The 24,173-nt window shown below is 41.4% G+C and overlaps 1 protein-coding gene across 11 annotated transcripts in view; it reads left to right on the forward strand.

The window, feature by feature from the left end:
• The first annotated feature begins 7,677 nt into the window (after window positions 1-7,677).
• The window catches only part of Mtx3 (metaxin 3), a 173,750-nt gene continuing 157,254 nt past the window's right edge, over window positions 7,678-24,173 (forward strand). For 8 of the 11 annotated variants that reach the window (XR_009589947.1, XM_060377783.1, XM_060377785.1 and 5 more), the window contains exons 1-7: window positions 7,678-7,798; window positions 8,140-8,209; window positions 8,554-8,630; window positions 9,401-9,493; window positions 10,048-10,230; window positions 10,315-10,391; window positions 11,758-11,915. Coding sequence is in view for 10 of the 11 variants with exons in the window: in XM_060377783.1 (XP_060233766.1) it covers window positions 7,718-7,798; window positions 8,140-8,209; window positions 8,554-8,630; window positions 9,401-9,493; window positions 10,048-10,230; window positions 10,315-10,391; window positions 11,758-11,915 (739 nt within the window). In the remaining variant the exon portion in view is untranslated. Of the gene's footprint in view, window positions 7,799-8,139; window positions 8,210-8,553; window positions 8,631-9,400; window positions 9,494-10,047; window positions 10,231-10,314; window positions 10,392-11,757; window positions 11,916-13,037; window positions 13,127-14,234; window positions 20,211-24,173 lie in introns of those variants that run through there. The other 3 variants (XM_021657654.2, XM_060377781.1, XM_021657655.2) reach the window with 3 other exon arrangements.

The raw sequence follows: 24,173 nt of genomic DNA on the forward strand, positions 1-24,173 counted from the left end.
TTTTTATTTGTATCTTTCTATTATTTATTTCTACATAAATAAATAAAGCATATGTTATATTTAAAGCATATATTAGAGATGTTTCATTAGTTCATTTTGTTGGTGTCTGCTTTATGACTCAGGATGGTCTGCCTTAAGGAATGGTCCATTCTTTCCTGGAAAGAATAAATTGATGTTCTGGTATTACAAGGTAGTGCTTTCTATCGGTACTGACTAGATCCAGTTGTTTAATTCATAAACAGTTTTATATGTATCTTGTCAAGTAGTTCTGCCAGTTGCTGGAGTAGGAAGTAACTGAATTATAATTTTGCATTTGTCCATTTCTATCTTAACATTTGTCACATTACTTCACATACTTGAAGAGCTTATGTTTGGCATTTGTGATGGTTAATCTTCGTTGTCAACTTGGCTGGATTTAGAATCACCATGGAAACACAACTCTGTGTGTCTATGAGGTTGTTTCCAGGAAAGTTTTAGGGATGAAGGCCAATCCTTAATGTGAGTGACACCATCCCATGGGCTGAATAAATAGAATGTGAGCTGAGTACCTCTCCTCCTCTCTCTGCCCCGTGGCCTCACACTCCTGGTTCTATGCTTTCCTCACTGTAATGGACTGTGTTCCCCCACAAACTGTAAGCTAAAACAGACCCTCTGTCCCTTGGGTTACTTTAAAATTTTTTTATTTATTTTGATTAATTTGCACACATCTGTAGATGTTTTGGGAAGCTAGAACAGGACAATGAAATCCCTGCAGTTGCAATCACAGGCATTTGTGAGCTGCCAGTGTTGGTGCCGGGAACGGAGCTCAAGCCCTCTCAGAATGCAGTAAGCACTGGTAAAGCCTGAGCACTGGCAGCTTCTGCAGTCAGTAGGCTGTTAGGAATTTGATCACAGCAACAGGAAAAGTATGTAACACAATGCCCACACTTAAAATGGCTGAGTTTTATTGTGGTGGCTCACTTATCATCCCATAAGGCCTTTCTTTCCAATAGTAAGTTTAGCTGAAGTCTACTTGATCCACTATTAACACATTCACTTCTGATTTTACTTTTGGTCAATGTTTGTATCCTGTCACTTTCCCACTTTTTATGTATATTTAAAGCATTCCTACTTATTATATCACTGTGTTTGAAGTAAATTTGTCATAATACAGTATGCATTTGTCTTATGAATTTTATCCATTCTGATAATCAACTCCTAATTGCTGTGTTTATACCACTTACATTTAGAGGAACCACTGATATTTCATGGTGATATTTCATGGTTTAAGTCTACTTTGTAATTTGTATTCTATCTGTGTCCTGATTCTCTCCCACTCCCTCCTCATTCTTCTCTCATACACACACACACGTGGATCTCCTCATGGATTCTTGGACTCTTTTAAAGATTCCATTTTGATTCATTGTGACCTTCTACCATTTCCTCAGGGGTTCCCTTCCGTGTACTAATGTGTGTGTTTATCTTATCACAGTAACCGGTAGTTGTTTCACTACTTTCATTGAAACATAAGAAGCCTCACTTTTATTTCGGGCCTATTGCCCTCATCATTTTGAAAATATAATTAAAATTTAAAACACAATTATCATTTTATTCTTTCAGTATACATCAAACACCATGTCGGATCATTGTTAAGAAATCATTTTGTATTGCATTTAACTTGTGTTAAGGCAAAACAAAGATCTCAAGTTCACTATGCTGGTGGGACAAAATGAAACCCTTCCAATATATTTCACCTCCTGACAGCCTCCACATAGATATCAAATAACTGAACATACCTGCGTCATGCTTCTAGGTAACAAGATATGTTTGGGGGACACCACATGCCCATACAAAGGCAGCTAAACGTAATGATGGCTGAGCTCCCACCACACTGAAACTGCTGGTATCACCTTCTGTTGATCCTTAAATGCCTTTTTCCTTTGCCCATCATCATTTTTAAGTACAATTCCTTAAGTCAGGTAAAACATAAAACTTGACATAATTAATATAAGGTAAAGTGATCTGGTTACATTCTGAGGTCAATATGATTGTCACAAAAAAAGCTGAATATTTCAGTAATGCCTGTTTGAGGGCACCTCAGGATTTGCCTGCCTTTGGCATCACGTATCTTCATGCTGAACTAGGTTTAACTTTTAACACTGTCAGGAATGCATTACAGTCACTGTCAACCAATTCCTTGGAAATAGTCTCAGTCAGTCTCTGTCTTTCTGTCTCTCCCTATCTATCTCTCTCTCTCTCTTCTCCATTCCCCCTCTCTCCCTCTTAGGCCCCTTTGATTTCTATCATAATAGAAAAATTGACATGTACTCAGCATCCTATGTTCCAGCTTCAAGCTTCCCTTGGGTCAAGGAGAAAACATCCCTCTTATTTTTAACTTTAGCCTTACAGATCAAGTTCCTAATGTTGGCCTTTCAACTCTAGGATCCCATCCTTCTTTCTAGTATTTCAGAATACTTTTCTTCACAATGACCATTTCTGTCTTTATCTTTGGATAAATCCACCTTTCCATCTCTTTCAAAAATGTTATCTTCCATGCTGGTCTGACTTTTCTGTTCCCTTTATGTCTTCAGGATCTTACACCGTCTTGAGCCTTCAATCTGCTTCTCTCAGCGATTCTTTGCAGTTTGGTTTCTAACAGCATTGCTGTGAAAACCACTCAGTCCAAAGAGTTTTTTTCACAATATTCTGCAGCAGCACTTCCTCAGTGCTTTTTCCAGCACATTTTTGCTTCATTTGATGCAACTTATGGATCCATAAAACTTATCCTATTATAATCATGAAACAACTCCATTATTTTTATTGCCTTTGACTGGTTCTGTTGAGGTGATTTATTCTTCCTTTGAATCCTTCAAAACTTTGCATTCCCACAACTTTTCAATCCTGGTACCCACTAATTAATCATCACCCCTTTTGACCAGCTTATAATTTCTTGCCACATTGTTACTCATCTGGTTTACCTCAAATGATGTTCCTTCCTTTGGACTTATGATCCAAGGTCAGCAAAACCCTGATTCTATCACTATGCCTTTGCCAAGCAGTGGAAGACATTTAAAGCCTTTGTCTAAATTAACACTAGGCTTGTGGTCTTGACAAACTGATACATCTTGTTAGTGTCTAGTTATCTCAAACATAGACTTCTTATTTCACCAACTACTCACCTGAAAGCATAAGTGTCAGTTCTTATTTCTTCACTGCCTTGCAATGTACTAGGTACATAGAAGTTGCTAAACTACTTTGTTCAATGGCTTAACATTAAACATTACTTAAAGAAGTAATGCGTATCATGTCACAAAGGAGACTCTTTTATCTTAACAAGATACTTTCAAACAAATGAATACAAACTAGACTTTTAAATGGATTTCTCATAACAGTGACTGTGGCTTTGATTAAGAAGGAGCCTCAGGGGGCTGGAGAGATGGCTCAGAAGAGCACTGCTTGCTCTTCCAGAGGTCCTGAGTTCAATTCCCAGAAACCACATGCTGGCTCACAACCATCTATAATGTGATCTGGTGCCCTCTTCTGGCATTCAGGTGTACATGTAGGCAGAACATTGTATACATAATAAAATAAATAAATCTTAAAAAAAAAAAAAGAGGGAGCCTCAGCTTTAAATCAGATTGCCTGGACTCAGATTCCTGTTCTCCCACCTAGTGTGAGTTTTGAAAAGTTAACTAAAATCTTTGCATGTTAATATCTTTTCATGAAAACAGAAGGAGATAACAGGATGGCTCCATGGAGCTATTATGAGATTAAATGAGTTATGTCACATCCTGGAAACAATTTTGGTATATAGAAATTGTTCCATAATTTCCGTTTTTACCAAATGTTTGTTACACATATAATGATAGTGCCTCAGAGCTCAAAGAACATTCACTTTATAATCAAAGAGTTGAAGAATCAAAGTAAATAACTGGCTCACAGAGTAAATTTAGAAGCTAAGAAAAAGCATAGTTCTCTTGACCTATTTTCATGGAATTTTTCTCCATAAGGATCTCTAAATCTGAACATGAACTAAGGGGCGTTCAAGACTCTCCAGTTTAACTCCCCAATAAGGGACCACACTGCACGATCATTTACCACAAATATTGCTTCTTTTTCGGGAACTCCATTTCATAGATTCTTAGTCACAGGAATGGGGCATGTGGGGATTCTAACAGAACTTGTATCATAGGCCCAAGTAAAACTAAGAAACACATGAGCAACAGGACTGGATGCCAAGGTCGGGTCCTCTGAGTTCAGATGAAGCCACTTTTAATGTGCATCTTCTGAAAAACAAAAATGTTCAGGGAAAACATGGTCTGGAAGAGTCATTATAAATCTGTGATCCAGGCCATCCTGCCCATACACGAATGCTTTGCAGATAGTGAAAATGCTTTGCCTGGGAAGAACCTGAAATTATGATTCTGATGAACTCTGAGCAACCTCTTTAACAGCTGGGAAAGGCACAAGAGCCAAGTACCCATACCAGGCATGATTTCTGATGGTTCCGGCTTCCTTTGTCATTGTCTGGAACGGTATTCAGCCTGGTTGTGCAATAGGGTATGCCAGTATTTTAAATTTTATCCTAGCAGATACAGACTTCCAGAGAAATTGCAGCAACACAAAGGTTGCTATTGACTAGGCAAAAATACACCTATAAGAAAGAATTCTCTTATCAGATGGGGGAAATACTGTTTTCTGCCTCAACTTAACAATAAGGGAAAAGATTTAATTTCTCTCTGATGCAAATAAAATCATCATAAGTATCAAGAGTGATGGGAGGGAAGGCCACGCTAAGTAATCACCTAGGAGTCCACGGAGAATGATCAACCGCCACCTCACCTGCCCACAAGACTCTGAGAATTTGTGTTCTCACTGGAGGATTATTTTAAATTCCTCATTGTAGTACAAGGGCTCTGAGCTTTCTTTTTATTGCTTGGAATTTTATTCCTCAAAGCATGACGTTTCCATTACATTGAATTAGAAAGTTTAGTTACCTTCTTTATATTGAAGATGGACCAGGCACAGTCTTGGTCCAACAATCCTATAGTGATTCATGGTTCCTCTTTAGTGTTTATAATATTTTATACACATCTCTAAATGTACTTGTGACAATGATTTTTTTATGGTTTTGGTTTTGAGCCTAGCCTTTACCAGCTGAGCCATCTCTTCCATCCAACAATAACTTTTTATATCCACCTGTGTATAATGTCTGATTCTGTACTTGTAAACTCCTAAGAAGAGCCTCCACATCCCATATATCTCTGTATTCTTCCATTGCCTTCTGGTGTCTCAGATGGACTGTTACAGTAATTTTTATTTGTCTGATGTAATTGTCATCTGGGGTCACTGCCTCCACCTCCACCTAGCCTAGTCCTGGAAGCTTCTAGCCTCCATACTATCTAATCTAGGCCTAGAATGCTTTCATCCTCTGAGATTTACTGCTGATTAAGCACACCTTTTTCAGCTCTTTTTGAACTCTGGCTGGCTTGTTCAACTCAGCTGTTCTGGCTTCAACACCTCTCCAAACTGACTGATTCAATCTGGCTTCTCTCAGTTTCTCACTGAAATGGTCTGCTTAGCCTCAAACTAACTCTAGCAATCTGTTCTAATCTTCTGGTTCCTTTTCATTCTCTGGCTTGTTCTGTTTTCACCTGTGTCTAGCTTGTTCTCTCTTCAACCTCTCTCTGTAACACTCTGCTGGCAAAAACTGTCTCTGAATTCCACAAAGTGAACTAACACGAACTCAACTCCACTGCACTGCCTCTCAACTCACTGTTAACCAAACTGAATGCACAGAACTGACCAGAATTCAGAGATCTGCATGTATCTGTTTCCTGAGTGATGTATTTAAAGGCATGTACCACCAATCTTGGACCTAAGCTTTACCTGAAACGTGTTCTATACCAGACTGGCCTTGAACTCAGCTCTGCTTGCTTCTGTCTCCTGGAGTTAAAGATATGTCTGTATTCCAGTTGGAGCACATAGACTTAGAAGTTATTACCGAAGCAGTCATGTTCTGAATTAAAATTCCTCTACAACTATCTGCTCAGTAAATGCGTTGTTTAGTTTCAAATGTACATTTGCTAAGGGATTCTACTTAAAAAGTATAACTAATGAGCCGGGCTCAGTGGTCTGTAATCCCAGAACTCTGGGAAGCAGAGAAACTTGCTCTTGTGAGTTCAAGGCCAGTCTGATCTATAAATCGAGGCCAGGACAGCCAAGGCTACACAGAGAAATCCTGTCTCAGGAGTGGGGGAGGACACAGACCTTCAAAAGTGTGACTAATGGATTCTTAGGGTTGAAATATCTTTTATTTCCATTTCTGAGATATCTTATTTTTCAAACAGAATATTTTTTAAAAGACATTTTAAAGATCAGCACTGCAACTTTGAAGTGCTGCTTGCTTCCTTACTATGTAAAAGTGCCTAGCAAATATGCTGAATATTATTATTATTATTATTGAAATTTGCAGAGGTTTCAGTTGAGGGAGACCTTAGCATCTCCTTGTGACAGAGGAAAAGAGAAAGCCCACAGGTCTATCAAGAGGCTATTCAGGAAAGACTATCCTATAAAAACCACACAGCACCCAGATTCTGATTCTGAGATCCTGTAAATATGCCTAAATCGCCACATTGCCAACTTTTCTCTTTAATGGTTTTCCTGAGAAATCAGCAGGTTTCATGTTTATGAAATATTTAGTGGCTCCCCCTTAGGCCCATAGACAAGACTAGCTTAATGATTTACAGTGTTTATTCTAAAATAAAAATGCAGAGCCCTTTGTGCCAAGATTAGGAGTTCAAGACAGTGACACAGAGCAGTTAGTGAAATAAAGACCCTTTCTAAGCACAGAACCTTCTGTGTCTTCACTAATCCCAACCTATGAAGCCAGACCTGTCCTTCCTCAAAGTACTTCTATACAGTGGATGGCAAAGTCTGTGACTAGGGACAGAAGCAAAATTCAGGTGCATACAAAGAGCTACAGGAAGCTGGAAGGAGCTTCTAATTTTTAAGAGGTAAATTTAACTTTTTTAAAAAATGTGTTTGCTTTGTCTATATGGATGGCTATGGACCACGTGAATGCCTGGTGCCCGTATAGGTCAGAATAAGGCCTCAGATCTCCAAGTGGAGTTACAATGACTGAGCACCATGTGGGTGCTGAGAACCAAGTCAAGTCTTCAAGAACCACAGGTGCTCTTAACTGAGCCACCTGTCCAACCCCACGAAACTTAGTTTGGGGAGAGCAGTTAGAGAAGAAAGCAATTCTAGATTAAAGGAGCAGCGCTGTGAGCAGGCAGAAGTCCACTGTTAGAACAGGGTTAATTTTTAATAAGGTCGATCACATTAACCTAAGAATGGCGACTGAGAATGCAGAGGGAGGCCATCATAGAGACTGAACACAAGGGACCAACTACCTCCATGTCATCTTAAACTACATTTGTGTGAACAGTCATTTTACAGATTTAGGTATACCATAGTGGTGTTGGCAGGCCTTCTTATACAGTAATACTGGGAGCAATAAATGCTTTGAGGATGCCTAGCAGGTGGCACAGTCCTTTTAGCTCCTATTTTGGCTGCTAAAATCTCTTTCAACGCCTGCCGCTGAACTTTCTTACTCTGTCCAGAGCCCCAAGCAGTCAGTCCCTGCGCCTTGTCCCGCCCCTCCCCCTCCCATGCCACGTGCTGGAGAGTGTTGCATCAGGAGTACTTCCGGGTGACGGAGGTCGGCCCCGGCAAGATGGCGGCCCCCTTGGAGCTCAGCTGCTGGGGAGGTGGCTGGGGGCTCCCTTCGGTCCACAGCGAGTCCCTGGTGGTGATGGTGAGGCCGCTTTGCGGGCCGGGGCGCGGGAGGATGGGGCTGGCTAGCTGCGGGCTCCTGGGGACGCGCGGACCGCCTGCAAGCATCTGGTCCTGTCGGCCTGGCAGCGCTGTCCCGGCTGTGGGAGAAAGCACGCTGGCTCCGCATTTTCAAGCCCTTCTGCAGACCGAGGTCCCTCGGAGCGGGAAGCCTGCGCGTCCTCAACTGCAGACGGGGGAGGGGGCGCGCGGGCGCGCGGCAGTTTCAGCCTCTGCCGGTGCAGCTGTCAGAGCTGCTCTACTCTGCAGACCTGTGTGACTACTCGCGCAGTCTAAAATGTCTCATTGCAAACTCTGTTTCAGGCTTATGCCAAATTTTCTGGCGCACCCTTGAAAGTCAATGTTATAGATAACACCTGGAGAGGTTCAAGAGGTACAGTATAAGCTTTCACACGACCCTTTCTGCCCGTTTAAAACACTGGCACCCCTTCCTGCATTAAGGCCATGGAGTATATATAGCCCTAGACTACTTTGTGCCTTTTAGCTTCTTAGAATGACCTTGGCCGCGCATTGGTTGTGGTTTGATCGTTCTGAGTAATAACTCAAAGTGCAGGCCAAATCTGTGGAAAATAGGAGAAACGAAATTGCTTGCTGTGAAACCTGCAAATGTTCTCACCCACACTTCTCCCGTGTGCAGTTGGTATAGTTTTTTAAAGAATTGTAATCTTCAGAATAAATCACGACTTTTGCTTGTGTGTAAACTGTTTTTGATTATAGGTGATGTACCAATTTTGACAACAGAAGACAACATTGTTTCTCAGCCTGCAAAAATACTAAGCTTTTTAAGAAAGCAGGTGGGTGGCTCCTTTTGAAGAGGCAGAGAGTTTTCTGCATGCTGCTCTTTTATTATTATTATTTCAGATTGGGTTATCCTCTAGTCTATGCTGGCCAGCCACTCTGCAGCACAGACTGGCCACAAATTCTACATTGTAGGTGTGACCCATCACACCTGGCATCCTCGATGCCTTTTGCTTTTAACTCATTATAAGATAGTTGGTTTTTTGTTTGTTTGTTTTTTTTTTTTCAACTCATTGGGCAAGTGGGAATGCCTGGATTTTGACAACAGAAACAAAAACTTGAATTTTGTGAATTTAACTTGAAATTTGTGAATTTATTGAAATGCATGTAAGAAGATTCAATTTAGTTATTCAAGATTACTCTTGTTGATAACATTATCACTTTAGTCCCATTGTTGCTATACATTTCATGTTAAGTGTGACAGGTAAGCTTTTATGGAGAAAAACATTATAATACGTTTTTTCTTTCTTGTTAAAAATAATTGCTTTTACTCATTAACCATGTACCACATGTACGCTGAACAAAGGCTGTTAATAAGCATGGAGACAATAGAAGTTAGGTGGCAAGCCATCAGCAGCATTTATTTACTCAGGGTATGGTGCTGAGGACCCTCCGCGTTGAGGAACAGTTTTCACTGGATTAGTATTGCCCCCTTCTAATGTCAAGTATGACATTTGGGAGGAGAATAGGAGTGTTAATCTGTTTAGCTTCCTTGTCCTTGGGATGTTCTTTGACTTATAAGAGCTTTTGTGTTTGTTTTTAATAGAAATATAATGCTGATTGTGAGCTCTCTGCAAAACAAGGGGCAGATACACTGGCTTACATTGCTCTCCTGGAAGAGAAACTTCTCCCTGCTGTGGTGAGCATTTCTGAATACTACAGGATCTTAGTGACTTAGTTGAAAATATAGTCTGTTTAGAAAGATCAAAGGGTAGGAGTCTTAAAGAGGAAATTTTCCCAAATTAGTTCTTTTATAGTATGACAAAACTGGATTCTCATAGACATTTTCTAGACACTTCTGTTGAAGGGGATAGTTTGGATTGTTTGCTTGGACAGGGAAACATTCTACCATGGAGTTATACTCCAGCACAATAACAGTGTATAGGGAATAAACACTGTTAGTAGAAGATGAAACTTTGCTCCTTGTATAGAATTGCTTATATTGTAGTTCGTTCACTTGGTGAATGTTTACTTACTATGTGGGAGGCTTTATTCTGGGTATTGAGATATAGCAGTCAACAAAATCTGTACGTTTAAAATAAACTCATTTTACCTTGAGTCATTTCATCTGGAAAATTTAATACTTTATTCAAAGACATTTATATATATATATATAAAAAAAGCCTGTCGAATTGATTGAGTGATGTTTATGTTAGCAGAGCGTCCTGTAATGGTTTCTTCTTCCTTTGGCAGCTTCACACTTTCTGGGTTGAGAATGACAACTACTTTACTGTGACAAAGCCGTGGTTTGCCTCCCGTATTCCTTTCCCTCTAAGTTTAATCCTGCCTGGAAGGATGTCGAGAGGAGCACTGAACAGGATTCTCTTGACAAGGGGAGAACCTCCCCTCTACCATGTCCAAGAAGTGGAAGCACAGGTACAGCCAGCACTCTGTAGGGAAGGAAAAGACGCAGGGCCTTACCTCTAGGTGCTTCCTCCAAGTGTTTATCATCCTTTTTAGATCTACAGAGATGCCAAGGAGTGCCTAAACCTCCTGTCACATAGATTGGGGACATCTCAGTTTTTCTTTGGTGACACGTGAGTAAATTCCCTTAAAAGTCATTTTGCTATAAGCCACCTTTTTGTTTTTACATCAGTGTACTGGAAAAGTGCTTGATTTATAGCTTTCTTTGTCCTGTTACTAGAAAAACTTCACAAAAGTACTGCCACATTGAAAACACTATTTGGAGTTACCTACATCTGTGTTCCTGCGTCATGGCTACTCATATTTTGTTCTAAAATAAGCTAACTTATCCCTTAAAAAAAAAAGTAGCAGTACATAATGGCACATGCCTTTGTTCCCTGGCAGCGGCAGGCAGAACTCTATGAGTTCAAGGCCAGCCTGGTTTACAGGGCAGCCAAAGCTACACAGAGAAACCCTGTCTCAAAAGACCAAAAATAAATAAATTTAAAAAATGCCAGGCATGGTGGCGTATGCCTGTGATCCCAGCACTCAGGACATAGAGGCAGACTCACGCCTATTGCCTTGAGTTCAAGGCCAGCCTGGTCTACAAAGTTCAGAACAGCCATGGCTACACAGAGAAACCTTGTCTCAAAAAAAACAAAAAGAAAAATAAAAAACCCAGCCAGTGATTTTGCTGGGAATATGAGAGCCCCTCCGAGGCCACACTCCAGTAGCCACTGGGCTCTCTCCTCCCTGGGATGTCCAGCGCATGTCTCTCTTACCCACCGCACTGATTGTGAAGCCACTGGCCAGTGCACACATGCCACTCTGCCCTTCCTGATGAGCACCCTGAAGGGAGTCACCCAGCTATTTCTCAGTCCCAGGGCTGGTGGTTGGTTTTGGAATTCTGTTGACTATTGGTACTTATTTACTGTATAAATATAATCTATCATTTGTATCATGGGGAAAAAGTCATTCTGACATGTGTGGATATATTCAGTGGAATGTGAATTAAAGCTCGTTCTCCCATCATCAAAAATCAGTTTTTCACTTCAAAGGGGGATCTGGAGGTATAGCTTAGTGGCAGAGCTCTCAAACAGCATCTACAAGGTCTCAGGGTTCTGTTCTCAGCCCATGATTTATTGGGTTTTTATAGGAAGTTTTTTTTGTTGTTGTTGTTGGCCTCAATCTAACATCAGCCTAATGTGCTTCGTATGTGGCTGTGAAAGTATCAGACATTATTCCTATCCTCCTTATACTCCATAACATTTGTACTTTACAACTTCAGTTTCTTCTGAATAAAATAAAGTATTCTTAAAACTCTAATTTAAGAAATGCTGGTAAAACCCTAGATGCCTCACCTTTGGAAACAAAAATAGAAGTAAACCATTCAAAAATTGATGTTGCCTATTAGACAGATAGTTTAATGAGAACTTTTGAAATAAAATCCAAGTCAGTTCTTCCCCTAAGTGCTTCTGAAGGAGAGTCCTCTGTTTCCAGGCCTTCCACCTTAGATGCCTATGTGTTCGGTTTCCTTGCGCCACTTTATAAAGTGCGTTTTCCCAAAGTTCACTTACAAGAGCATCTGAAACAGCTCTCCAACTTGTGCCGCCTCTGTGATGACATCCTGAACAGCTACTTTAGGCATGGGCCCGGGGGTAAGTCGGCATTGCTTTAGCAAATGTTTATTCAAATTGTCTTGGATTCTGGTGGTTTTCCCATCTGTTCCCATGTTCTTATTTACACGGAGAAAGAGGCCTGTGACTGCCACCATTCTCCGGACTTTGCACTTTGTGTGTATCTTCTTTATAAGTATGCCCCTCTACCCCTGAAATGAGTCATTTTCTCTTAAAAGATTAAACCGCATGTGTTGAGTCCCTGCTGAAAAGTAGTGTTTATCCTCATGCAAATGGGCAATCGCTTCAAATGGTTTTTACCTGCTGCTTCCTGCATTTTCCTCCAGAACAGAAATCAGTAGAGTTGACTTTGGTGAGGCATACTCCCATGATTCTGCTACCTAAAACTGATTGCACCAAACAGGTGATATAGTAAGTGGGGGGTCCTGGCACTAAGGATGGCATCTCTGTGACTAGGGCCTCATGCTTAAGGGACTAGAGCACTAAGTTTATATTTGTCAAGGTGGCTGAAGTTGTTCTTTAAAGAAACAGAAGTTATGAGGTAGCTGGCTTAGGTAAACAGGCTGTTTCTTAAGTTGGGTTATACGCTTTACATGTAGGGAGGTCTAGGACATGGGAGGTTAGGGAACTAAGTAGCATCCAACTTTGTCATTCTGGGGCAGGGGCTCATAAGCCTGAGTACACAGCTCTTCCACATATCCCAATTAAAATGTCCTGGGCTCAATCCCAGAAAGCTCTACTTTTAAAAATCCTTTGGTGCCTACTGAGTAGCTTATAGGAAATTGATGCCTCTAGCGTTAGAACCAGTGACCTATGTGTAATGATTAGGGAGAGAGCCAGCGTAAACTTGAGACCACTGTGCCCTCAGTAACCACTGTGGCTGGCTGCATGTTCTGGGGCTCAGGGTCTTCTGTACACTCAGTTCGGTGTTTTCCTCTCTGGTTTCCTCTGGAGCACTGTTGGCCCTCTGAACTTTGCTCTTGAACCCAAAATATTTTTTTCTCTTTTGTTTTCTTGGAGAGTGTGTGTGTGTGGAGCAATTGGGAAAGTGGGAAAACAAAACCAAAAAAAATTTTTTTTTTCCAGTCTTAAACAGCTTGAAAGTTTTCCTTTCTTTCTCTGATTTCTCTCCTGGCTTCTCAGGCATCTCTCCAGCTGGACAAGAAATGATAGATGCAAACCTGCAGAAACTCACACAACTTGTAAATAAGGAATCCAACTTAATTGAAAAGGTCGAGTTACTATGTTATTTTCCTTTCTGTGGGAATGTTATAATTTGAGTTATATATTTATTTTATCCTTTTAGTTTTTAAGAGTTTACTTTTCAAAAGGCTGTTTGAATATACTGTTAGTGAAGATTTATTGGATACAGTGTTTTAAAGCCAGCAGTGGCCTGGTTGCATTGAGGAAAAATGGAATAATTGCATTGGGTTTGCTTTTTATTATATACTTTGCATGTGTCAAGTTGGGTGACTTAAAAATTGCCTGTAAAGAGAGCAGATTAGAAGCAAGCCTGGCTTGCTGTCTTTCCTCTGTCCTGAAGCCACTTTCTGCAGGTCTAAGCACCCATGCCCCTCTTCATTATTAGTAATGCCTTTCTCTTTTTTCCCTCATGGCCCTCCTTTCTTCTGGTTCTTCTCTATCCTGAATGGAGTCCACAGTGTTTTTACTATTTTAGTTGTTTTGTTACTTCGGAGAGTCTCAGTCTGCAAGAGACTCCTAGGAACTGGGTGTGGAAGGGAGCCGACAGTAGATCTGAGAAGGGCTCTGATTGGAAACCTGCGAAGAGGGGGCTGTGTTTGCATGCCATGCTGTCCACTTTTAGTTTGGAAAAGAGGTGTAGTTAAAAGAACAATTGTGTCACAGTGAGAAGAGCTGTTTGAAGCTCCGGCTCTGCTGCTGACTTTGGGACCGAGAAAAGGTACTTCTCCTTTCTGAACCTCATTTTCTCCTGTCACATAGGGCGGGGCTGTGCCTGCTTTTCCGTATGTGGGGAGGATTTGCAGAACACAGCTAGAAGTATTCTGTCCACTCTCACTTTTAGAAGGTGTCTTAAGTTCTGCAGTGTATGCTTTTTCGTGGAATTTACTACCATTTTGTGGTGATAGTAAGAGTTTGGCTAAGTATGAGCCATGTTGCTTTTTATGGATACTGAAGCAGCTGATTTTTGAGGTGTGACATTTATAATTTTTGAGTGATGGTTTGTCAGAGAAAGGTTTCTCCACTAGTCCTGCAAACATCCAGTTCTGTCCTCTTCCCGGCTGTAGTCTTGATAGAGAAGCCACAGTCCACAAAAGCGGAGCCTCAGCCTCACTCAGATGTGTCTTGTACTTTCTACAGATGGATGGCAATCTCCGCCAAAGCCCTCAGCTTCTTCCTCGGAAGCTGCCAACCCTCAAACTGACTCCAGCAGAAGAAGAGCCTAATTCCTTACAGAGGCTGTCACCGTGACAGTCAAAGCCAGACACAACCAGAGTCTTATGGTTGTTGCAGTAACTGCTCATGCCGAGGGCATGGAGACCCAAAGAAGAGGCCGTCATGGGTTTAAGAAAGACTGTAATGCAGGAGGAGCTGTATGTGACTTCTTTTTAAATTAGGGAAGCTTTTATTTTAGCTTGGCAGTGCACTTTAAGTACAGGTGAATGCTAAGTGAACGGGGTGGGTGGGCAGGGCAGACTGACAGTACTGTCTGTAAAAATCCTGCCTTAGTCATGGCAGATCTTTGCCTTTTGTTCAGGCGTTGCTGACCAAAAGCTGCAATTCTCTTCTGAATGTGCATTTTTAATTTATTTAAATTAATTTATTAACGTAGTTTTTCTTAGGCCCATCTCAGTACATAATATGTGGCTTTTTGGCTGAGACCTTATTCTTCTTTTGAGAAATCTAATGCCTATTTTAGGAACTAGGAAAAATAGAAATTACTTCAGTAGAAAAGCCTGTGTTTAACTTTAAAAAAGCAATGAGGAATGTGCTTCTTAATTATTCTCTCATAAGTCTGCTCCTCTGGCGGTTTAGTACCACATATGCAAATGTTAAAGGTGGTTTCTATAACACCCCCAATAAGGCATGCACACGAGCATCAGTATGATTAAGTGCTTGCTGACATGTTTGATCTAAGCTAGCAAAGGCGAACATGGCAGCTTTAGTGCACCATTGCCCATTTTCTTATTCTTGTATCAGTTCCAGAGCTGGAAGTCTAGCTCATCTTACTGTATTCGTAGGAAACCCGTATTGAAGTTAACTGCTAGCATCCTTGGGATGAGCCATGGCGAGGATCCTGGAGATGCCTCCCATGTGCCTGGTTTCAGTGCTCCACACTTGACTCAGAACAGTTTCTTTATAATAAGCATATCATGTAGTCACATACTTTCTGACCAACTATTATTTCCTATGTATTTTTAACTGCAGTTGAAGGATCCAAAGGAATAAGTGAGAAATAGCAGGTTTCTAAGGTGATTTTATAGTTATTGATTGCTGAATGGATTGTCCAAGGATTTCCTGTGTGGTATTTGACATATAATAGTGGTTGAGGTGCTTCTGTTGTTGTGAAACCACTTCTGGGATTTTTAAAATATAGGACCATGTTTTGGATTAGTGTCTTACAAGATTATTACGGTGCTCAGCAAATTCCTGGAGTCATGCTGTGCTGTCTAGAGCCTCCGCTGCTGTGAGCAGAGCAGACCTCTGCTCTGCATTTGACTTGTTCCCTAGCTTGCTCCGTGTTTCAGTAGATGAAAGCCTTAGATGGCTGTAAATAGTTTTTCTTGAAAGCTTTAAGTGAGACACAAGGTAATCTTCACCATCTTGTTCTTCTCTTCTAGTGCATTTACATTTAGGACAAACATGCAGTGAGTTTCACAATACTTCTTTAACAAAGTATGCATGTGAGTGAGTGTGTATGTGAGGGACTGAGTGAGTGTGGGGTGTTGTGTGTGTTCATGTGTTTGTGAAAGTGGGGGGTGTAAGTGTGTGTGTTTGTGAGGTTAGTGTGATGTATGTTCAAGTGTGTGGGGGATGTGCATTTGTGGGCTATGTGTGAGTGAGTGTGTGTGAGTGAGGGGTGGTGTGTGTGTGTGTGTGTCACATCTTCTAAGGCAAGTTACAGCAATCTGAAATCTGAGTATTTTGTTTTAAAAATAATGATCAAGAGGCTTCCTTGCCTCTAGGATTGACTTTATAATGGAGAAAGATGGTTAGCAAGTTAATCAGATATCTGTTTATGCTTTAATCAGTGTTAGTCATTTTCAATTATGATTTAATAGTAAGCCTTCCAAAACAGTATTTGAAGTAGTTTACAGTTGTAAAACACATGTAAAAATAGGACAGTAGTTTCTGAAAAATAACAGTTCCTAAGATAAAGAACCATAGCATCACCACTAGGCTGTAAGATCTAACTGTGTGTGAAGCTAGAAGATAATACTGATTTAAGTAAGTTCTTCTAATGAAACTGCTAGTCCCTGTGAGCAGGGGACTGTTTACATGTGGAGAGGAATGTCGCAGGGCATGTTCAGAAGACACTGTGCTGCAACCAAGAAGTGTACTCTACTATTTTGTGCATGGAATGCTTAATCCAAAAGGCTTATTTCAGAATAACGAACATCTGTTCTTTATGGTGCAGAGGGTGTTTGTGGAGTGATGTGCTTGCTCTGTCTCCCTGCTCTGAACTGCCTTTAGCCTCATGCTCTGTGTCCATGTGCTTCAAGACCACATTTCTGAGATGCAGAAGCTGAGCTGGCTAAGAAAGAACTTAGCTGTTGGGTTCCTTCCATCAGCTTTCTTTGTCTAAGCAACTGAGATGACAGGAAGCTGTAACTGAGCACAGAGCACTTTAGGGACCAGGCACACAGAGAAGCTCTTAGAAGGAAAGAGTTTCCTAGACTGGACAAAGGGCCCATGGTCAGGATGTGTGTGCACTGGGAAAAGTGGTCCATGGCCTTGACCAAATACTGTGAGCCATTGTCTATTGGAGGGGGTGGTAGAGCACAACATGAAAACAGGGACTGTGCTCATTTTTATTTTTGTTGATTGTACAGAGCTAGAAAGAAATCGGTTCACTAATTCCCACAGGGTAAACATAGACACTCTTGCCACAGTGATGACCCAACACTAAAGAAACTGCACACAAGGACAATGGAAATTTCTTAACTTTGGCCTCACAAAAGGTTCACATTAACAAATTTCAGTGTTGGTGTGCTTGAATTATTTTGGGGTAGTAGAGGACCCAATATAAGCAACCATTTTTATTTCCCCTTGTAATCCTTAACAATTTACAATTGATAGATAAAGTAACACAAAGGAACAAAGACGCTTATATTAGCGCTAAGTTTAAAGTTGTTCAAAGTCTAACATTTGAGAAAACTGACATCAACAGAGGCAGACACTGGTAACAGTATTTTGAGAAAAACCACTTTGTTCAGGTAGCTACATGTGATCAAGTAGTATTTGAATTGGATAATGTTTCTTTAGAGCCTCTCAAGAATATGCACTTACCAAGCTTGTTTAAAAAAAAAAAAGTTTTCTCGGGGTTGGGGTGGGAAATGACAATTTTCAACAGCCACAACCATAACCACTCAAAGCCAGATTATAAATACTTAATATGATTGGGGCCTGACAGGTGGCTCCGCAGTTAGGAGAACTTACTGCTCTTGCTGAAGACCTGAGTTCAGTTCCCAAGGGCCTTTGGCAGGTGGTTTACAGCCTTCTGTAATTCTAGCTCCAGGAGATCTAGTGCCCCCTTCTGGAATCCGTGAGCACCCGTATTCACAGTGTGCAGGTGCTCCCTCCCCAACACATACACAGAATTAACAGTAAAATAAAATTAAATATACATAGGAAGCTGAATGATGTGGCCCTGGGTTATCTTACTTCTGCTTTTGTAATACTTTAAGAGTCTATAATTATTTCCAAGTAAAGGATTTTAGAAGCAAACCTAATAGAGTAAGTTTATCACTGCATAGCTGTATCTTAAAACTTGATGCTGCAGACCTAGTATTGAGTTCCACATGAGAACTGCATCGTATTATCTGATGAAATTTTTATTTGATTCTTGAGCTTAAAGAAAAAGCAGCTCGGGTCTCTAATAAACACTTCTGAAGATCTCCTTTGCCTCTGCCTGATCTAACAACCTCACACCAAAAGCTTGTTTTCTATAAGATATCAAAATGCTCATGCTTTGTTTCTCGTGTGTGCTTCCCCCTCTGGCAGCTGGCTTCATAACTGAGGACAAATTGTTTTGAGCCCTTTGCCCTGTCTCTGAGTGGGCATCCCTTTTGCCTTGCATTCCTCTCTGTGGCCACGTGTGCACCATGTTTGCTGACACCACCTTCTATTGCAGGAGTGGCAGGGCCATTCGCTTTCTGTTTTAAACTCGAAGGGAATGTGTAATTGACATTGTCCTGTCTGGGTTATTTTTAGAGCTGAGATGCTGAGCAAAGCCAGAGGTCATTTGGGTTGTGATGGCAGTCTTTGTATATAGTTCTTGGTGGTAAGAAACAGCAAAGCAAAGACTGCTTTGCTGCTCTGCAGTCATGTGAAATTACATTTATTTCCTAGTGTTTTCATATTTTAAACAAAATTTAAAGAAATCTATGGTTACATGAAATCATAGATCAGTAGTCTCACCCTGAGAGGTTTAATTGAAGCTTCGTTGGATTCCAGAATGCTGGTTTTCATGATCGAGTAAACTGGGAAAGGTTTCTCTTTTTTGTTTTCAAGTGTTTGTAAAGTGGTTTAATGTGGAAGTTGGTGTTGGGTGTTGCAGTCTCTAGGAGCCCAGGCTACATGTTTTGTACTCAGGACTGTTGTGACCAAAACAAATGGGGACTCTGGGAATTACAAAGGCTTAAAAATGTTTTTCCAGAAAAGTGGTCCGTGGATTACTTAAAAGAATTAGCATTCTTGAACAGTGATATAATAAAAGGGAAGCTTGAGCTGATTACTTGTGAATAGCAAGGGGTGTGCTGTGATCCAGACTTACTCAAACCGAATGAGCTAGCTTCTTTCAAAGGGGAAAACCACTAGTTATTTTTGTGCCCTCATTGTTATTAATTTGGAATTAAAAGGTAAAAACAAGTTTATGCAGGAGCAGTTTCTAAGAAGGTATTTGGCAGAATACACTGTTATAATAAGTTTAAAAATGCTGCATTAAGCAAAGCAGAGCTGCTTTAGGCTTTTTAGAGCCTTTGATGTGTAAATGTGTGTTTTTGCTTTCCAGCTTCAGAGATGTTTTACTAGCAAAGAGGAAAGCTGAGCAGGGCTATGTGTGGGCACGTGTTTGTCTCCCAGGAGGAGTTCGTGTCTCCACTGAGAACCTCAGTTTGATATACCACTTCCCTAACTTATTTTACTGAGAATTTTTTTAAACTAGGTGTTTTATGGGATTTGCGTTCTGAGAAATTTACTAAGGAGAACACTGAATATTTTGTTGTTCATTACAAAGTTTCTGCTTTTGAGTGCTTCTCTGATGACGGTGAATGTAACTAGACAAGCTTTATTTCATTTCAGAGTATAAACCAGCTCACCAATAAAGCTGTGGCACCTTGTCAACCTTTGCAACATACACAGTTGCAGGCGTGGCGCTCCAGGGTTGGCTGTGCCTTTGGGCTGGGAGTGCTGGTATAATGTTGAGCATCTAGCCACATGAAAAGCTCTTGGATCTTAGTTCTGATGCTTCAGTTCGCCCCTCAAAAATTAGAGCGATGCCTTTTAATCATGTAGTTTACATATCCCAGATCCTTGGGAATGACCTGCCAGAGTTTGCATCCATCAGACCTCGGAGAGCCATCTGAGATGGAGAAGGCCATGCTGGCTGCTTGTTCTTTGGTCCATAGGCTACTGGAATCTTGATCTGTTGGAGGAGGGGTGTGTACAAGCCTCTAAGTTAAGTACATAAAGATGAAGCAGGTTTCTCTTAGGTCTTATTTTGTAAGATAGAAACTATCTTTAGGCAGGACTGGTGTTTGTAGCTTCACGTCAGCTTTCTGGAAGATCACCAGTGAAAAAGACAAGAACTGTGTATGTATGCATATTGGCTCTGTCTCCCCAAGCTTGTCTTTGAAGGCAAACATTTTAAACATCTGTTCACGTGTTAAAATGCTGTAGTCTCTATTGTGCAAACAGTCAGATCAGCAACGCTGGCCATGGCCTAACGCTCTAGCCGTGCCCACTATGAATGTATTCTACTAGAGGTGATGTAGAAATGCCAGAAGTGGAAACCATGATCGTTGTTAAGAATTTATTCTGATCATGAAAAACTGGATATAATCTCAAAATAGTTATTTTCTCAATAAAATTTCAAATCACCCAAGTATTTATTAATTCTTGGTGTAATAGTCCTTATTCATTGAAGTGATGGTCCTCCCTGGTTGAAAATAGGGAGGTTACCAAGGAAACTGAGCTGGAGGGAGCACTGCTCGTGTTTCGTTCACCCGTGTTGTCTAGGGTACATAGGTGACATTGTGAGATTTGCACCCCATGCTGACAGGTAGAGGCCCACTTTCTACTTTCTAGGCCACTGACATGCACACTTCGTCGGACAGCTACAGCTTTGCAGTGTTGCTGCCTCTTCGTGCCCTCAGTTCTGTCATTCTCCTCCGTTGCCCCTTTGTCTACCCAGCAGTGCTCCATTCAGCTGAATGGAGACACTAAGAAAGAACACTGTTGTAGATTGGAGGGAAGATACTGGTGTTTGCTCACATGTCTGTGTGCGTGTGCACACATGTGCACTCACATGGACAGTGAGTGTTCTTTCTCAGGTGCTATCTACTGTCTCCAGAGTCTTTTATTACCCTCGAGTGGCCAGCAAGCCCCGGGACTTTCCACTTCCATCTTCTCAGTTCTGGGATTACAAGCTTGTGTTAGCTTGTGAAGCTTTCTCAGTGTTGGTTCTGGGGATTAGACTCAGGTCCTCATAAGCAAGTATTTTATCGACTGAACCATCTCCTCACCTCTCTCCCCACCTTTTAATGGGGTAGGACAAATGGATGTAGGGAGCATTGTGGTTTCTTTATATGTTTGAGGGCAGAGTCCCTGACAGCTGTCCACCAGAGTTGTTCTCACTGAGGTAGAATTGACATGTACTGAAATGTCTTCTGGGAACTGTTCAGGTAAGTATTTCTCTACCTTCAGAAACTGCTACATTTTTTGCTGACTTTTGTATCCCCTGAACCTGAAGCAGGTGAGGTGATGTGACGTGGTCACTTGCTTCCTACAAGACAGCAGCATAGGATGCTGTTGTTGGGGGAGGACGGAATTCCATAGAGGAAAGAGAACTACCCAGGATTCGCAGCCGAGAGCCATTCAAAGAAGTAAAAAAATTCTCATTCTTAGTTGCTCCCCTCAGAGGGTCGGCCTTGCTTGATGCTGTCTGGGGCCCTCGGAGTCCCTGAGTAGTTAGTGGAGGGCAGGCTATGGCGCAGACCATACTCTGCTGCTTCTTTGCCACAAATCGCAGCTAGTAGTAGGAAAAGCGGCCCTTTGCCTGCCACGGTCCTAGGTGAACAGACCCAGCAGAATGGAGATGAAGAAGAGCTGGGGGGTGGGGAGTGGAGGGGGCTCAGTGGGCAAGCACTCTGGCTGCTCTCTCCAGAGGACACCGGTTCTATTTCCAGCACCCAGAAGGCTACTCACAACCATCTGTAACTCTAGTTCCAAGGATCCAACACTACGTTCTGGCCTCCTCCCTCAGGCACTGCACACATGTGGTAAAAAGGGCATGCAGGCAAGACACTCATGCACATAAACAATGAACATAGTTTAGAAAAAGAGCTGGCATCTGTATGTTGTAAATAAAAAAAAAAGACTGTTGGTTATATAATTTTATTATTAACCCAACATTATCTCAGTGGAATTATCTAACCCACTATCCCAAATAATCAACACAGACACCTGTTAGATGTTATAATTGCCTTATTTACCTTGGGCTGGGCAGATATATTACCTATACTGTTTCAGTGACCTCACTGTCTATCTCCCAGCCCCCATCCAATGCCATCCATCTTAATCTGCCTCATCTGGTCTACCATCATGGTACTTGCTCGTATTTTTCATCTGGGCATTTTCATGCCATTACTGGAGTCTTTCCTCTCAGCCCATGTGTTTTGTTTTTTGTTTGTTTGTTTGTTTGTTTTGTTTTTTGTTTGTTTGTTTGTTTGTTTTTCTCCACACTAACCCATTGTGGTGTCCTCCTTCCTCTTCTCTTCAGGTCTGTTCCCCATGATTCTCCTGTCCTCTCCAAGCCTGGGAACCTTAGCCATGCCTGCCCCATTCTGCCCTTCCCAGGTATAGGCTGTTTAATCGACCGATCACGTATGTCATAGGCAGGTTTACAAAATAAGAATAGATGTAACCAGATCTTGAGGACCAGTAACACTCATCAGACCAACCTCTGACATCTGTACCTGGTTTGAAGTGGAAATTGTGGTGAGGAAAAGTTAGGATTTGCTGTTCTGTGATCGAGTTCCTAAGTAACTTAGTCTCTCATGATCTGACAAGATTGTCCTGTGCAGAAGTCAGCCTCCTCAAATGCTTTCAGCATCTGTGATTAAGAGACCAAGACAGCTGTGCATCAGCAAAGACATTTCTAATTTTTACCAACCAACTGAGGCTCCAAATGCTGCACATTTCCAAGTGGGGGAGAAGCTCTTATATTGTCCTCTGAATAAGACAATGGAATAAATACAATTAAGGATTGGTTCCTTATATCTCACTTTGGGGAGGGTGATATTCTCAAGAATTCACATTTTGAAAAAGTTAAATCTTTTGGTATAAAAGAAAGCATTTCTGTTTCCCAAACATCTCAGGACCAAATGGACTTAGTGTTCATTTTAAAATGCAGAAAGCAACCTGATGTATTTGAAGACTTTTCACATTCTTCCAGTTTTTATATGCATTATCCCAGTTTTCTCCACGAGAGAGAAAATTGTCTTTTAAACCTGATAAACCATTTTGAATCATACATAACATCTTGAGCCATGATAAAATGGCTCAGGAAAACAGGTGTGTGTTAGGGGGAGGGGATATGTAGGTGTAGAAATTAAGAAGAAAGAGCAAAAAGCAATCAAAACTAGTTACAAAAAATGTGCAGAAAATGCAATCATTGAAGCATATGTCCAGAGGTGGATTCCTGTAAACTTAACCCACCTCTGTAGTTTTGAAGCTGTTTAACACACATTCCTGCAAGGCTCAGTTCCTAAGTCTCTGGTGCCATGTGGAAGCCAGAAATGCCCACACCATTTAAATCCCATGTCTATCCTGCTTCTTAATCTTCTAAGGAGAAGGCTTTCGTGGTAGTGCTGACTGAGTGCAGAGGTCTCCAAGCACTAGTTCATTTTGGGGGGTGGATAAGAAGGCTTTAAGGACTGCTCTCAAGGAACCCATAATAGGAGATAAATGAATGTATTCTGTCCAGGATTGTCTCAGTCTGACTTAGGCTGTTTTACTTCATGTTGCTATAACTGTTTTGTGCTCAGCCTAGGTAATTTATAAAGAAAGAAAACCATTTCTTACCATTATTGAAGCTGGGAAGTTCAAGATTAAGGGACTGCCCTCTGGTGATGCCATATGCTGTGTTATTCATGTTGGAAGGTGGAAGGTCAGGAGAATGGGAATAAGGGAGTGGGGCTAAATTCAACCCCATAAATAACTAACCCATTCCTGTAATGCTAGCATTCGTTATTCTCAGGGCTGAGCTCTCATTGCCTAATCCCCTCCCTAAGCTTCCAACTCTCAATACTATGGCTTAGGGATTAAAGTCCTAACTCATGGTCTTTGAGGGAAACACTGAAACCATGGTTCGTAGCAGTGGTTTGCCACCCACACAGGTTTTCCTTCGGCCCCACAGACATATTTAGACATACATTACCAAAGGTCAAAGGCAAAGACAACAGCATATGTAGCTTATATGACCAGTCCTGCAATGCCCTGCAGTAGATGTGGAGCATCTAGTCCCTAACTGTTGGCAAACTTGAAAAGGATCAGGGTGAATTGAGGACTTAAAAGATAAGAACATTCCAAGCTGGACAGAGCAAAGGCATGAGGCCTCAACCGTACTCAAAGAACTGCAGGCAACTGAGGAAAGCTGAGATGCAGAGAGGCGGTAGGAAACCCTCGCAGTCCTTGCTTCCATGCATGTACTGGGAAGGTGTAGGAGTTTAGTGTAGTCGAGATGGAACCTGGGGTTGGAGGAGCAGGATGCTTCATTGCCTGTTCTTGGGCTCTGACCTGTGGTGAGGATCTTGCTGTCATAGCAAAGCTCTGGAGACACTTGTCTAGTCAGGATGG

The sequence above is a fragment of the Meriones unguiculatus genome, chromosome 2 (assembly GCF_030254825.1).
Source record: "Meriones unguiculatus strain TT.TT164.6M chromosome 2, Bangor_MerUng_6.1, whole genome shotgun sequence".
Lineage (NCBI taxonomy): Eukaryota > Metazoa > Chordata > Mammalia > Rodentia > Muridae > Meriones > Meriones unguiculatus.